Source organism: Aphelocoma coerulescens, chromosome 7 (genome assembly GCF_041296385.1).
Source record: "Aphelocoma coerulescens isolate FSJ_1873_10779 chromosome 7, UR_Acoe_1.0, whole genome shotgun sequence".
Taxonomy (NCBI): domain Eukaryota; kingdom Metazoa; phylum Chordata; class Aves; order Passeriformes; family Corvidae; genus Aphelocoma; species Aphelocoma coerulescens.
Window position 1 is genome coordinate 18,481,878 of NC_091021.1, and position 16,560 is coordinate 18,498,437.

The 16,560-nt window shown below is 46.1% G+C and overlaps 1 protein-coding gene across 5 annotated transcripts in view; it reads right to left on the reverse strand.

Annotated features, from left to right (window-relative positions):
- Positions 1-11,279: 11,279 nt before the first annotated feature.
- Positions 11,280-16,560, reverse strand: part of MAP3K20 (mitogen-activated protein kinase kinase kinase 20) — a 90,811-nt gene continuing 85,530 nt past the window's right edge. For all 5 annotated transcript variants that reach the window (XM_069020642.1, XM_069020645.1, XM_069020643.1 and 2 more), the window contains exon 20: positions 11,280-12,240. In XM_069020642.1, coding sequence (XP_068876743.1) covers positions 11,561-12,240 — 680 coding nt within the window. In that variant the 3' untranslated portion in view covers positions 11,280-11,560. The remainder of the gene's footprint in view (positions 12,241-16,560) is intronic.

Genomic DNA, 16,560 nt, shown 5'->3' on the forward strand with positions numbered 1-16,560 from the left:
CTTTTTTTTTTTCTATTCGCGGTTTGAGCTTTGTGGAGCTGCAAGGGCCTGGCCCGTGGCGCGAAAAGCTCCCGGGCGGAACGCGGCGGGACTCGGGTGCAGAATGGGGGGGTGGGGCCGCGGCCACCCGTGCCTAGCCGGGGCCTGCTGGGAAGCCCCCTGGTCTCTACGCCTTTTTTTAAAAAGCAGTTTTTATATGCCATACCTAGGTTGGCTTCACTCTAAAATAAACCCCCCAAACCTGCCAGTTTTCAAGGGCAGTGGGGCTTCTCCACGAAAGAAAGCCAAGGGTCTGTGCCCCGGCTGCTCCCAGCAGTGCCCGCACCCAGCACCGCCTGCCAAGCAGGGTAGTACGAGTACAGTGCGTCAGAACACTCACCCCGCAGCGCGCAGGCTACCCCGAGTCCCACGGGGAATGGAGGGTCGCTTACCAGGGCCCCACCGATGAGCGAGAGGAGTGAGACGGGCTGACGCCTCTGCTCCTCGGGTAACAACAGTTCAACTGAATTTTACAAAGAAGTTGGCTGGCTTGCCCTTTGCAATCAAAATACTATTTGAAGACGGGCCAGAAGAAAATAGATCAGTCATTTTAAACCATTTTTGGTAACATGTATAATAGCACGTTAAATCAAGTGCGGCCGTTAAACACAGCAAAATAACTGCTATGCAATATTTGGCAGCGATAGTAATGGGAGAAGCCCTGAAGAAGCTGTATGGGATTTGTGGCCCTGGCGTTTGCAATAATCCTCTGTTTATCCTGTGGTTTGAGCAGGGCTCAATACCAGTGCAACTCTTGCTGCTCAGCCTTTCCAGGTGCCTCCCTGACAGCAGGCGAGTCCCCACTGCAATCGGCTGGAGGGAGGAGGCCCCGTGCACGTGCAAACCTGTGCCCGTGTGTAAGGCAAACCACGAATCATCTCTGAGCCAAAGCCTGTAAATAGGCTACAGCACAATAGAGTACAAGAGCCCTCACAGAGGTGTTCTGTTTTCTCTGGGCATTATTCTTCCTGCGCATGCTGCAATCTGTCACGTAAAAGAATCTCCATTTTAAATAAGCCCATAATTACATACTTACCTGCACTGCTGGCTTCTCAGCACACACACAAAAGCAGACAAACTAAACCAGTTCTCCAGAGACCAGACCACACTCCATTCCTCTAAATCCAAATTAGTGGAGGATTGCCACCCAGATGGCTTCCAAACAAGACAGCCCAGTTGGGAAGAGGGGGATGTTTTCTGAATTTTTATGTAGTTTTACTTCTTTCAGAAAAAGAAATCTACAAATACTTATTTCCTTACATGGAAGAAGAGATCCAGTTTATTAAGAGTAAAAGCCCTTGACATCTTGAATCACTTACCAGAATTTTACTAGAGAAGTAGCCAGCCTTCACAGCTTTTAAGAGCATCATATGAAATGTTATGGAGTACCGACGGCACTAGCTGAAGCAAAACTTCAGACTGCAGTTAATTTTCCATGTAATGCTAAATGGAAACAGCATTCTTCAAATCTTCAAACTGCACATGTAGTTCAAATGGCTTTCAAATTAATAGGCCAGAGCAGAGACTTTGTGGGGAATCCAGACAGGACATTTTGTGAACTGTATTGTCAAGGTTTTTTTAATATGTGAAAAACAATTATTTTATTGAAAATTGTGTATATCAGCTCACATATTTTACAGATGACTGGGGATAAGGGAGCAGGAAAGGGAAAGAGAAATGGGATGTATGTGAAGGGCAGAGGCTTCCCTTCCTACAGCACACAGCAAGGGTACCAGAAAATGAAGGTCTGTAACTCAGGAGATGGTTGTTGTGACCTGTGACACTGTGGTTTCCCGTTTTCATCCTCATGGCCTGCATGGCCCTGCTCTGCCCTGCAGGGCCCAGGTGCCCTCAGCAGATGGGCAGAACAAACTTACCAACTGGCTTTACCAGGATGGAAAAAGTTTTTCTGTGTTTGTCAAGACATAGGCAGCACCACTGTCCTACATCTAGCTATTAACAGAAGCTGAAGACATGCACAGATGAACTCAGGTGAGCATTGCATTTTCAGCCACACTTACATTAGGCTAATGTGAGTGGAAGAAAACATCCCTGCCCATTCAGTCCCCCAGTCAGGGTCCTGCACAGCCTGTCCAATGCTACCAGCCAGCTCACCCCTCAGGCCTCACATGTCGGCAAAGATCACCTGGAGTACTTTATCAGGTGTTTTCAATAAAATAGTCTGTTAAGGTCTCATCTTTCCTTGAAATGAGCTGTCACTACATGGTAGCAGCCCTTGGAAAACCTGCTGAGGGAACCGGCTGAAATTATGGAGGGACATGCAGTAGATTGAGCGTGCAATGCTTTCTGCATCTATCATGGGGAATCAAAGTTGTTTACATGTTAGGAGCTTCAAGCAGTAGCGAGAACATGGACCTCCAACAATAGCCCCATTGTCAGGAACAATAGATGTGACCTTTGGTCTGCTGGGATGAAGGACAAGTGCTGTCCTCCATGTCACCCCACAGATTTCGGCTGTTAGCATTGTAACACAGCTTTTCTCTCTGGAGGCAGGACTCCTGCTGCCCCATCCCTGGCTCTCCTACACAGTTCCTATCTTAACTACACTCAACACACTTTATGCTCCTTTCTCTTTTTTTTTTTTTTAAATTGGAGCTATACATTTTTACCTGCTGTTATGAATGAGTGTTTTAGGACACCCAAAGAATCCCTGGCAAAGGTATCAGCAAAAGCATGTTTAATATAACAGTGAAAGCATGACAAAGTTCATTGGCAAGGTTCACTCTACTACTTACTAGATGGTTAAAGCACACAGAGAAAAATTGTACTGAAGTCTACAATCAATCTAAAACTAAAATCAACCAAAAATTATCTACATGAAAAAAGGGTAAGGCCGAGAAAGAGTAAGGATAAAAAAGAATAAGGGAGACACTCCCATTGAGTCACAAGGTTCAGAATGGACTTCCTTGACAAACTTAGCCCCACACCTGAAAAACGGTTTAGGCATAAATGTTTTAATGGCACTTAAACTCAACAGCACTTAATGACAGCTTAATGTAAACAATTAAACAAAAGATTCTTACAGAATTTACTATAGCACAACAGTAACTCAGTAATAGGCCTAACTTACTTACAAACCTAAAGTACTTAAGAATCTAGGAGAGCAACATTCATAGTACATTTGCTATACCATATTCACACTCACATGTGGACCCGAAGGAGTACACACAAGGTATATACGTTCCAAAAATTCCCTTTGAATTCAGCAAAGTACTCACATCAGATGCCTTTGGATCTTCTCAGTGGGCAAAGGGTTGAGTCTCGAGGAGTGGAGGTAGCCCAGGCTCCATTGTTGGCGATCGGTGGTGGTCCCCCAAGTATAGCAAACGTGAGCGTTGGCTGGCCCTGGGAGGCCCCAGTCAGGGGAAGGTGCTGGTCACAGCCTGCTACGGTCCAGGAGGGCTCAAAGGGTCTCACTTAGGACTGCTCTTTATAGGGTCACAAAAGGGTTGGCTTTAGCCATAGTAATTTTCCATCCTGGCCACAATTTGGGTCAACAATTTTCTTCGAAAGTCTGGTAACAAACATGTTGTTCCACTTGGGAATAAAATCAGTTAATAAAATAAATACAATATATTAGTATATAATATATTATATATATATTATATATATAATATATATAATATATAATATATAATATAATATAATATAATACAAATATAATAAATCAGTTAATAAATAAAATTAGTTAATAAAATCAGGCAATAAAAATCAGTTTTCAAGGCTGTTCGTTAAAAACAGCCACACTAGAAAGCATAAGCTCCTGGCAGTGTTTCTGTTAAGTTCAAGAGGACCTTAGCCCATGTGGTGTTTGTCAAGGCCAAGGCTTAATGAGTATTTCTGAGATCATATTATGGCCCAAGGCTGGGGATGCACCACCACACCTGCCTAAAATAGCATGTGGACACATCAGCTAATGTCTGTGTGATGCTAGTATTTATTGTGATGAGACTTGCACAGTGACACGTATTTATGGGTGCATGCATTTAAGAGGAAAGGGACAGTTTGGATTCTCATGGCCACCGAGTACCCGTAGCACAATGCAATGACACGTATCTTAGCTCCACAGGAAAGAATAAGACTGCAGCCACTAATGACAGTAATTAAAAATTTCTGTAAGAGCTGTCCAATCACCTCTTCATCTGAGAAAATTATAGTGTGTTATTGAAACCATTAGTGCAATAAAATGAAGCTAAAAACATTTTGCATTAAAATAATCAGACATTGATTTATGATGTAAATTGTAAATCGGTAACCTATAACACACACTAATTGTTTTTCTCTCTCCTGTAAGGTGTGTTTCTTGAAAAGATCTGATCAAGCATATCTCTTTGTTCACACATCACCCTCCAGTGGCTCACACTACTATACAAGACATAATAAGGTGTATAATCAGGTAACCTGCTATTGATTGCAATCCAGAAAGGACATACTTGTTCTTACACAGAACATCACTTTTGGAGATTTAATTACAGCTAGACCTCTACGTGTTTGCTGGACATGCATTTTTATGGAGTACCTTTTTAATGTAAATACCTTAACACTATGCTCTCATAGGTAGAATCAGATTTTGTAAAATAAATATGTTTAAATATTTAATATGTACAATCAGTTTCTAGTAAGACCAACTGTACCAGCTCCATAAAACACCTCCACAATGCAAGTAGTATCTTTTCCCTTTTTTTTCTCTCTAAGGAGAAATAGATTTTCTCCTTTTAGTTTAACAGGTTTCTCTCTCCTTGTGCTTTGCTATGATTTTCTTGTTAGTAAAGGCTGTGTGTCAATGCATCCTGCATGTTGAATTGAAGGTGGTCATGTCCGATCTTATCCAATACTGTATTTCTTTGACACAAACTGCCAAGACCACAGAAATCAAAAGAATAAGAGAAGGAAAACCAAAGGAATAATAGAGATCAATGTCAGAAAAAGTGCAGTTGATACTACATTCATCGGTGCACTAAGAGAATGGCTGAAATGTGACCATTTTTGATAGAAACCTTAATGATTATTCCAAATGTAAGTCACAGCAGATCATTTGGAGCCCAGAGCATTATGATGCACATTATGGGAGCATAATTACAGTGCTCATTTGATTGTCCTGTAGCCATTCCACAAAATGCATAGCAAAAAATGTTGTTCGAAAGTAGCTGGTTTTGATATGCAGTAGCCACTTTTAAAAGCTCAAAATCCCAGCCCTTTCATTGTTGGGCTTTGATTTGTATTTCCCTTTGAAAACGCAAATTACATTTAGTCACATCATAAAGAAATCATTTACAAAATGTTCTGCAATTGTACAGCTGTGGGAAACAGAAGGCTATCAGGAAATAATCAAAAATACTTACTGTAGTCTCTTTTTTTGCCCTTTTACACAAGCTTTGCCACTGCCTTTTTGCAAATGTTGATTTGCATTGCCTCCACCAGCCTTCAGCAAGATGTGGTTGCTGGGAGAGGATGGGGGTGGGAGGACATGTGGTGGCATAACCTTCTCCCCAGGGATCTCTCTCCCCAGGCAGCTCTCTCAGGGGGGAGGAAGTGAGTGGGACAAGTAGAAAGAGTCCCTCAGGGCTCGCTAGTGCCTGCCACAGGTTCCCAGGGCACATCTCAAGTTTTCAAGCCCTTGGGTTTTTTCACAGCATGATGAAAATGCCCTCTCTGCTGCAGGGAGCCCTCACCTTGCCTGCTAAGGCAGGAAAAGGAATGTGTGTGCTGAGCCCCAGGTGTACCAAGCCGCTTCATTCTACACAGCACAGTGTCCGTGTCTCCGCCCGCCAGCACCTGCCAGAGCGCCCCGGGAGTGTCCGGGAGGAGGCTCCGGCCGCGGGCAGGGACAGGAGCAGGGGCTGCGGCTGTGGGGAGCCTGGGTGCTGCTGCAGTGGGAGCTGCAGGGACGGGCTGCACCTTCAGCCCCAGCTCGCCTTTCTCCCAAGAGGCCACTCCTCTATCCTCTGAGTTGTTCATCTCAAATGCCCTGGATTTACATTCACTCAAACGTGATCTTGGCAGACCCTTATTAGTGTTATTGCCTTAATAGACTTCTCCTCTCTAACCTCCAGCTTCTTACAACAAACTGGCTTGAGCTGCTAAGCATGGCAATTCATTAATAAGAATGTTATGTAAAAACCCTTATATGGTGGACACATACAGAAAATAATTCTGTCAGATGCAAATTTCAGAGCTAGCACAGCTATTTGTTTCCATTTTGTGATATGAGATGCCATGTCATGTCACAAAATGGACATGTCAGCCCCTCAGTTTAGGGTTTTTCCACAGTTACATAAGTCACTGCCCATCTTTCTCAGCCTAAAGTAATAATAATAATTATTATTATTATGTCAAAGTGCCTTCTCTAGCACAATCCGAAAAATCAATTGCATATATTTGATGCACAGTCCAATCTTCTTGGCAGCAGGTCTGCAAGTTATAGAAAGTCTTAAAATACATGGGGTTTTATCCTGAGCAGCATTGGCTGAGCTAGAGAGCAGGACAGAGGTGAGGGGTGCCATGGCTGGGGGCTGTTGCTCTCAGTGAGGCAACATCTGCTCCTTAAATCAGCTCAGCAAGTTGCCAGATTCTGGTCAGCATGCTGTCATACATGGCCAACTGCTAGAAAATAATCAGTGGGAGCAGGTAAGATAGAGCAAAACTGCACTAGCCAGTTCTTTCTTTAAAAAGTAAACCATGTCCAAAAGCAGCCATCCCCATTTCACAGCAAGAAAGCAGGTTCTCATGGGGCATTAGCTCAGTCATGGCAGTGCTGGGGGGAGGCACAGATGGGCACTCTCCCCCCCACTGAACAGGGACTGTTTGCTTTCCCTAGCACTTCATGGAAATAAACCCCCCAGCAGCAACAACAGCTGTGAACCCCAGCCCTGAAAACCACTGGGAGCATGGCAGTGTTTTATCCACTGGTCCATCACTGAGATCAGGGTGTGGATGAGGAGACAGAGGGGCCACTGGCATCCCCCCTGCTCAAGGCAGTTCTCAGCAACATCAGCGCAGGATGAGCAGTTCCCAAAGTCATCCCTTCCCAGCCAGGCAGTATGGCCAAATTTCCCTGAGCACAGGGGTACCGTGTGCTGTGGCAGCAGGCAGACAGGCTGAAACCCTGGGAGCTACATATCCCAGCAAAAAGGGGTTGGACGGCCACCTCATCTCCCCTCTCCGATCATTACTTCTGTTTATCTTCCTGACAAGGCCAGCACAGGCACTACATTTTGGTATGTGTGTCGAAATCAATAGGAGGCCAAAGCATCACCTAGAAATGCTGGAAGAGACAGAGGTTACAGTGTTGCCCAAATAAAACCCTGAGCTGCGGGAAATTCCTGCCCAGGTCATAAAAAGCGACCTCTGCACCTCCACCATCCTGGGATGGATTGATGGTCTGCTCATGTCTCAAGGGGTTAGGCTGAGGAACAGCTTGGAGTTACGATTTTGGTGCCCCTTGGACAGTTCAGTGGGCTGTCACCTCTGTGACAATCGTCCTGTGAATTTGCAAAGGCTCTGCGGAAAAGAAAAGGTTTGTGTGAGGGGTTGAGCTGCACGACAGGTTACTCTGCCATTTCATGCTCTCGCCACTCAGGCAGGTGAGCAGCTACCAAAACCCTCTAAGCATCTCTCTCCCTTTCAGAAAGACCTTTGTCTCTTGAGCAAGCTGCCTGTGGGCAGCCCCCTCACAGCCTGGCTGTATGTGAACAAAAGCAGCCTGTGTTTGCAGGCCTGGGCAATGTTTTTGCTCCAGGGAGTCTCCCATTCACGCGCTGCCCTGCTCAGGAGCAGGGTTTCACAGGCGCCTGAATTGCCAGCTGGTTCACAGCACAGCAGCACATGGCTCTGACCTGCAAGACACAGGGAACAAGCTCCCGGAGAGTGCAGCACCACAGCAAGCTGCTGGTCTGGCTGTCACTCCCTCTATGGAGAAGTCCCCAGGACACTCATCTCTTAATGCCAGTCCTGATGGCAGTGGCAGTGCTGCTGGGGAAACTTGTGTTCTTAGGGAGACAATATCCAACAGGGTCAGACCCAGCTCTGGGACACTGAGCTAAAGAAGAATGATTGCTACCCTCAGCGGTGACTACTCTCCGGCCTCTTTTTTTTTTTTTTTTTAAAGACATCCTTTGGTATATGGGAAAGACAAAAAAAAGAAAAAAAAACACATCAAAAAAATTGAACCACATGTCTTGTTGGCAGAAAAAGAAAGAAGTCTTTTTGCTCATGCCATGAAGACATCATCTGTGGAGCTAAAGCCTGTAAAGTTCCAGAAAACCAAAGGCCATGATGCTGAGGTTAACCTGCTCCTCCTGTCTGAACTGAGCACTGCTTCCTCTCTCACAACCCACCGGCAGGATCAAGAACCGATGGCTGGGGAGAGATGCTGCTGTTCACCCTGAAGCTTTCCAGCTGATGTCTGGCATCCAGAGAGAGCTGGGCAACTCTTGTGATTCCCACAAGATCCAGAGTAAAATGCTGCTGAATGAACAAACAGATTCTGGTGTAAGCTCTGACAGCAAGTCTCACATTAAAAACAAAAAAAGGAAAAGAAAATTTGTATCTGATTTTGTAAACATTCTCTCAATTGGATGCAAATACTCACTCACTTTGGATGTCCAGTTCTGAATCTGCCTTCATGAGCTCTTTGCTATTTTTCATCATCCATTCCAGCAGACACCTCAGAGCTTGCTTCTTACCATTCAGAGCATTTTAAACCCTGGAAGAGGAAAATGCAGGTACCTTTTGGGGATTAAGAAAACATCAACATCCATGCATGGAGATATGAAGCCCAAGAGAAAGAAAAGCCAGGAAACCCAGGGGCAGCTCTAAGCACTGGTATTTTGTGCCACTTGCAGAGTCAGCCCTGGAGGGAAGGTGTAGCAGTTGCAGCACTGCCAAGGATATGTGTGTGGATGGAGGGCAGTGTGTCCAGCTCCTGCCATGCAAATCTAGACGTACTGGTACTTAAATATGGTTGGCTTTAACAGACTTGTAAGAAAACCCTAAGTGAACATAACATGGTTCCTTTCCAAAGAGCATTTCCTGAGGCGTAGCTGCCCAAGACAGTCTGATTTTACACATTGCTGTGCATGGTCTTCTAGCTGCATGTTAGTAAAACATGAAAAAAAAAAGCTCAGCTTTGTAAAGTACTGGGGGCGCGTGTGAAAATGTAAGCACAATTTTATTTATAATGCATTATCACCAAGATAGGGAGTAGCCACATTAAAAAGTGATAAAAACAAGATGGAAAACTAGACCTTGCTGAGAATTTTTTTTTACAAGTTCACTCACTGTTGCTTTAACCAGCAGTGCTGGTGCAGCAAAAGGATTCCTAATCAGTCACTAATGCATGATTGTTTAATTTTAATGGGCATGATCAATACCATCCGCTCCTTCTTTAAATGCTAATGAACACTTTAATACAACAGATGTGGACAAACAGTACATTGCAGATTAAAATTAGGCACAGCACTAAATAGCTTACAAACAGCAGAGGAATCCTGCTGGACATCTTGACAAACAACCACAGGCAGCTGATAAATCTTGAATTGCCACCACCAGCCCACAGTGTCTCAGGCTTGGACAACTACACTGCCATCCTGATCACCCTAGAAGAGAAAGGTGCCCTTCTAAACCCTTGCAATTTCTTTCTTAGGATTTGTGCAGGCCCAGCTGTGATTCCTGAGATGCATATCCAAATTTTAATAACACAAGCACTTTTCTAGCAACTACTCTCAGGTGCAGTTACTATTAGTTGGTATCCTCCAACCCATTTTGGTCATGGCAAGAAATATCAGGGGAGGATCCCCAACGTTTACAAAATCCCAGTCCCCTCCTAAGTTGTGACAGAGAAACATCCAGTACTAGATTGTCCATGTCACCCAAATTAGTTTTCAGGCTCAGTAAACCAGGGCCAGAAGCTGGGTTACTAACTAGCTTTCAGACAGTTTGAAGCCACAAGAAAATGGCAAACGTTGTTACCACAGGGCATCACATGCAGCTGAATTCACTTCAAGGCAAAGCTTCTATTTTTTCTGCTCTTAACTGTTGTCAGAGGTAAAGGCACTTCAGTGACAGAGATGCAATTCCTGACACTTGGTCATTTGTGTCTTGCTCCATTAGTTTTGGTGGACCTGTCCTGAATTAATGAAATGTGAGTCCCAGTTCTGGTAGGTATTGGAAACTCACCCCAGGGCACAGCCCTCACTGGGGCTGGTGGCAATCAGAGGAAGGAGAGTTGCATGTGCCCACAGGAGTGGCCTTTGTGTGGAGCAGGGAATTTAGAACATCCAGTGACAGGGCTATGGTGGTGCCCCCTCACCCTGAGCAGGTGACATGCCAGCAGCTCTGCCAGCAGTGCTCACAATGGTGTGCCAGCGAGTACCATCTGGGATGGATGGTGTGCAGCACCTTGTTCAAAGGCATCTCTAATTCACAGTTCCTTGGCTTTCAGAGTGTACCATGCATTGCTTTGGGTTCAGCTTCCTTTATCTCTTTCTTCCTTTTTTCTTCTCTTGCATCTTGTGAAACCCAAAATTTTTTTTCTCCTTTTTAATTGTGTGAAATCAACTTGGAGTGAAAAGGCCACGAAGAAACTTTCTGACGCCAACTGAGTCTAAGCTGTGTCTTTGTTCTCAGCAGAGCTAAAGACCACATTAATCAGAAACTTTGCTGACCTTGTCTTTACTACCTGAAGACTGAAAGACAAAAGCGACACAGTCTGGCCATTTAAAAATTCAATTAAAAAATACCAGCTGCACAGGGATAAATATTATCATAGACCTCAGTGGGGTTAGTTGTAACTGTGATAAAGGCAATGCCTTCTTCTCACTCTATTTTAATTTTTTTTCCCCAAAAGAATAAAGCGTAGTTTTTGATTCTCCTTCTGATTAAGACAACTGTGTATGTGACAGAGTGTGCTCAGTGGTGTTGGGTAGCTAATGTTGTGGCTTTTAATAAGGAACAAAGTAAGAAATTCCTGAGAAGGGATGGCAAGCTGAAAGTGGAGAAGTGAAGCTATTAAAGTGGACCTGAAGAAAAATGTCCCTGTGTCCCTTTTTTTCAGATTATGCTGGTCTGATAAAAATACTACCTCTTCCTAAAGCCCTGGCAGAAGCAGAATAGACATGGGGCGAGGAGACCCTGCTCAGAGCTGGACTCAGCATCTAGAGGCAAAGTGAGGTGAGGAGAGAGGTAACAGCACAACTCTCCTAAGGATGAAACGGAGAGCCTTTAATTGTGGCACCTGGCTGTGCCTTACAGATTTTATTTTTGAAATATTAAGCAAATGAGTGGATATCCAGTCAGCTGAGAACACAAGCAGCCAAACAGAGGGGAGAAAATCAAATGAAATCCCTTGGTGCTGACAGTGACAGGAGGAGAGGTGGCAGCTCCCCCTGTCCACTGCCAGGCCACAGCCAGATGGGTACCGGCTTTGGTGCAGCAAATTTAATAGGAGCAGGCATATCTTCTCTGGATTGAACGTTCAGTTAAATAAAGGGCCAAATTCCTCTCAGAACATCCTCCGGCCCCGCCAGCTCCCCCTGGCTCTGTCCTTTCCCGGCTTGCCGGCGGCCTGCCTGTGGGGTTTCCTTGTGTGCTGCACCTTTATCCACCCGCCCTCGCTGGCTCTGCTCTCCCCTTCGCCCCTCCTGGGCTCGCTGTCACCCTGTGGGGGCATGCCAGGGATGGCCGTGGGCTGCGGAGGGGTGCGGGGGTACCTGCGGTGCTGGGAGGCCGGGGGTGCCGCTGGCAAGGAAGTCCTGCCGGGTCTCCCCGCGTGGCGAGGGGGCACTGGGGAGCTGGTGCCACTGCGCCGCCCGTCCGAGGAGCTGCGGGAGGTAGCGCTGTGCGAGGCATTTCTGCCTTTGCCCGCAGACCTGTCCCTCTCCGAAGGGGTGTCAGAGGCTGTGCTGGAGGCGCTGCTACCTTTTGAGTTCAAGTGCAGATTTGAAAGGTTTCTCATCAAACTGTGTGACAGGGGAGAGGAATTCCTCGAGTGGCTGATGGATGTGAGCTGGTGACTGACCGGAGCACGTGTCCTCCTGACGGCAGCAGCGTAGGAGTCCTGGCTTCGAAGGTAGGGCAGATAATGGGTGACTGTGGTCGGGCTGTGGGGGTGGCCGTGCTGGAGAGAAATGGCTTTTGCTATCTGGTGCATGCGCAGTGTCTGCATCCACTGACTGTCAGTGCCTGGCAGGGAAATGGAAACAGAGTCAGCTTTCTGTGAATCGATGGAAAACAGCTCTCAGGTTTACCAAAGGTGTGAGGTTAGGTACCAGCGTTTCTCTCGGAAGAACCTCAAACCACCCTTCCCCTCCTAGCCTTGCAGCAAATAATCCTAGGTTTGAGTATGTTCAGTGTTACGGTTGAACATAATGTTGGGCTTTTAAAATAGCAAGTGATACAGATATTTCTGATGCCACTGCAGATTATGGAGCTTAGACCAGAATACAGTTACTGAGCCATCAACTTGGCTCTTCAGGTGGGTTCCCACTCCCAAGTGCCTCCTGGGCTTTTGAACCCAACCTGGTTTTAAACATGCCCTATGATGCTCTTAGCAACCTCAGCAGATTTCTCCACAGCTTTCATTACAGAAGAGCCGGGAGACCTCCAGAGCAGGCACAGACGTCATCCCAAGGTACCAGTACTGCTGCAACATTGCCTTCCAGCTGCATCTCTGCCATCCAGCACAGTCGTGCTGTTCGCAGCCCAGCACAGAGAGGAAGCGGTGCAGAGCCAGTGCAAATCCCAGCTGTGGCAGCTATGTTCACCTCCTCTGGCTCAAATTTCTTTTCAAACTACTATACACCACAAAAACCAGAGCTACTTCAGTTGTTGCTGTTACTACAAATTCAGAATTCAATCCACTTGGCATCCAGCTTCGTACAGAAAACCCACTCTGTATGTGGAAAAGCCAGTGAGGCATCAGGCTTCAGCCAGCCTGGCTCAGACAGTGCTTAACTGTGAGCAACTCAGGGTATTACAGTTCCCTCTACATCTACTGTCACAGCCCTGGGGTCGTAACAAAAGTTGTAGCTTTCAGAGATCAGACTGAAGTGGTTTTGAAAGTCAGTCCTGTGGTTTCCATGAAAGCCTTTAGCAAATACAATAGCTGTAAATTTTCCGTTTGAACTGCAAGGGCTGCCTGGTTTGCTACTTCGTGGGTAGAGCAGAGAACAGGAATTCCTCTTATCTGAGGCCACAGCTCTGGCCAAAGATCCATGGGGAGCAGGTAAAATAATTTTGTTCTAGAGATATTTGAATGATTTGTCCTTAAAGATTGCTAATATCATTCCAACAGGAAAGCATAACCCTTGCTGCCTCTTGCTGGAACACTTCATTGACCGTGGGGAGTTTTGTGGGAGCTGGATAGCGGCTCTGTCCTCATTAGGACTGCTCCTGTTAAAATGTAATGGATGATCTCTTCCACTCCTCTTTTCCCCAGACTTTGTTTGAATCCAAAGAGATTTAAATCACTTCAACTTATTGTCAAGTATGTCAAAAGGAAACTGTCTTTCCTGTTGTAGTGTGTGTGACACCAACACAGCAGATAGGTCCACCTGCACTTAGAGGTGAACCTTCTTTCAGAGAAAGACAGATGGGAATTGTCTCCTCTGCTTCTTAACCTCCTTGAAAGTCATGGTTTCAAAAGAAACATGCATGCCGAAGTGTACTTGCTAGACACTATCGCCTCTGTGGTTCCCCCGTGCCCTCCTACCAAGGATGTGGATGTAAATCACAGACCTCATAAACCTGGAAACAGCAGGCTCAGGACTCGAGTTTGGGTTTTCATCTGTTACCAACACTCAGGTGGCCATCACATGCTCCATGGGACCAGTGCTGATCTCCCTGAGCAAGGGGCTCCCTTCAGACTGTTCAGTCCTTGCTCCTTACAGCCAACAGCAGTTGCCAGCCCAGGATCCAGCTGCCCAGCAAGGATCTCCCAGTGTGCCCTGTGGGGCTGCCTCTCATGGGTTGGAGGGCTTCTCCCTCACATGGTCTCTGAGCCACCAACTCTGTACACTGAGTTAAGTGCTCTGTGTGGTAGCCCACAGAGGTAGTACCTTCACTGCCAGTTATTTTAGCCTATCAGACAGGTATTGCCCTTACCTCTGTGCTTGGATTTGGTGGTCTTTTAAACCTGGGATAGGTGGTCTGGTAAAGAAGACAGGCCAGAAGGTTTGCTAGAGCTGAGGCACAGCTTTTGTGCTGGCTGGTAACCCACCTGCTCTGAACTGTGCCTATTCAATTGGCTGCTGACAATATATTAGTGCCTCCATGTAACCCCTCCAGTGTGCCAAAGGGACAGACAAGCTCTCCCACCACTCACTGAAAAAAAAGCAAATTTTGGCTTACAGCGGCCAAGCCAACCGGTGAAGATACACACTACACTTTGGTATGGCTACAGGGTTCATCACCCCAAAACCGGGGTAACCTCTATCTGCAAAGCCATCTGCAGTAAAGATGTGTCTTCTAGGACACACTCTAGGTTCCATTAGCGTTACAAGACGTAATTGTGTTGCAAATGGATCACAGTTGCTTAGGAATAAGCACACCCATTTTAGATGTGTCTGTAGTCCAAGTCCAGCACCTCTGGCTTCACAAGGCCATTCTTCTACAGTTGCCAGTAGTGTACAAAATTGAGAACTTCTTCCTCTGCTCACTGGTATCTTGTTCCAGCTCCTGTACTGCTCCTCAGGTGTCCCAACTCAAACACTTCTGAAGCCTTACTGTGAACTCAGAGAAAAACAGCTTGGCTACCAAACACCTTTACAAAAACAACAGCACATCTTAAAGGCAGAACTGTGCTAGAGTCAACTGAGCCAAGTGTGAATTTGTCAGCAGCTTACATTAATTAGGAAATGAAAACTGGACAAGTGGAAATTGTAAAGCCCACTGCATTATTAAATGTGTCTCACTGAACAAGTCAAGCCCCAGAACCCATAACAAACACCATTCCAGAAGTCAGATGAGCTAGGGCTGGCTCAAATGGGCAAGCTGAGCTGTGGAAGAAGAATGCAGTGGGAAGATTTCCACAATTCCTCACAGAAGAGCAGGATGTCAGGAGCACTTGTGTCTGCCAGGCTGGCAGTACGGTACCTGTCAAAACAGCCTATCATCCACAGGGGACTTTTTGGCACCCCACATGCAGCTTCTGAGGCTACAGCCTCAGTGTGTGTGTGTCCCCCTACAAGAGCACTGGCCAGAGCAAGAGCAATCTGCACCCACACATCTCTAACAGGAGGTGCCCTTTATCCAAGCCCAACATCCATGCAAAGCTGTGTGCTGGGTGGCTAAGGGTGGGAGGGAAGAGCTGGCCAAAGCACTCCAGTTGAGTTTGAGCTTATCACCATGGGCTGCTTCCAGCCTGCTTCCTACAGGAGCATACAGATCATTCCCCTTATCCTTCAGAGACAGGCAACAGACAGCCCTACCAGAGGGAAAAATGGATCTGACAGCCACCAATGTAAGCAAGTTACTCAGGGACATCAAGACTGGAGGCAGCCTGGGCTGCAACGATCATTGGTAGAGTTTGCAGTCCTGAGGGACATGGGTCAGGTAAAGTTAGGCTCATGAACTTTAGAAAAACAGACTTCCAGCTCCTCAAGGACATAGTCAATAGAATCCCCTGGGGACAAGGGAGTGGAACAGAGCTGGCAGATCTTTAAGGAAGTCTTCCATAGAGTGCAAGAGCTCTCCAGGAGCAAGAAATTGGGCAATGAAGGCAAGAGACTGGTGTGTCTGAGTAGAGAACTGCTGGTCAAAGTAAAGGGAAAGAAGCAAAGCACAGGAAGTGGAAACAAGGACAGGCAACCTGGGAAAAGTATAGACCTGAAGTTTGGTTGTATAGGGATGTATTGAGGAAGGCCAAAACAATGGTGGAACTGAACCTGGCAAGGGATGCAAAGAATAACAAGAAAGGTTTCTACAGCTATGCTAATAAAATAAGAAGATCAAAGAAGCTGTATCCCCCTGATAAACAGCCCTGGAAAACTGGTAACAACAGATGGGGAGAAGGCTTTGCCTCAATCTTCAATGGCAGCCTCTCTTCCCACTCCTATCAAGTCAATGGATAGCAGGATAAGGACTGGAGGAGCAAAATGCTTCCTGATCTTAAAATGATTCCTGTCAGTGGACCAGGGAAGAGCTACAGATGTCATTTATCTGGATTTCTGTAAAGCCTTTGACATGATCACCCCCAACATCCTTCTCTCTCAATTGGATGGAGAAGGATTTGCTGAGTAGACTCCTATGTGGATAAGGAATTGGTTGAATGGTTGCATGCAGAGGTCAATGGCTCAGAGTCCTGATATACATCAGTGACAAGTGATGTCCCTCAGGGGTCCATATTGGGACCAGTGTTATTTATTATCTTCATCACTGACATTCAGAGGGGTCGAGGGCACCCTCAGCATGCCTGCAAGTGACACCAAGCTGAATGGGGCATTTGATGTGCATTGACTTTTTGCTGTTCTCCCCATATACACCCTGCCTATGTCAGCAATAAAG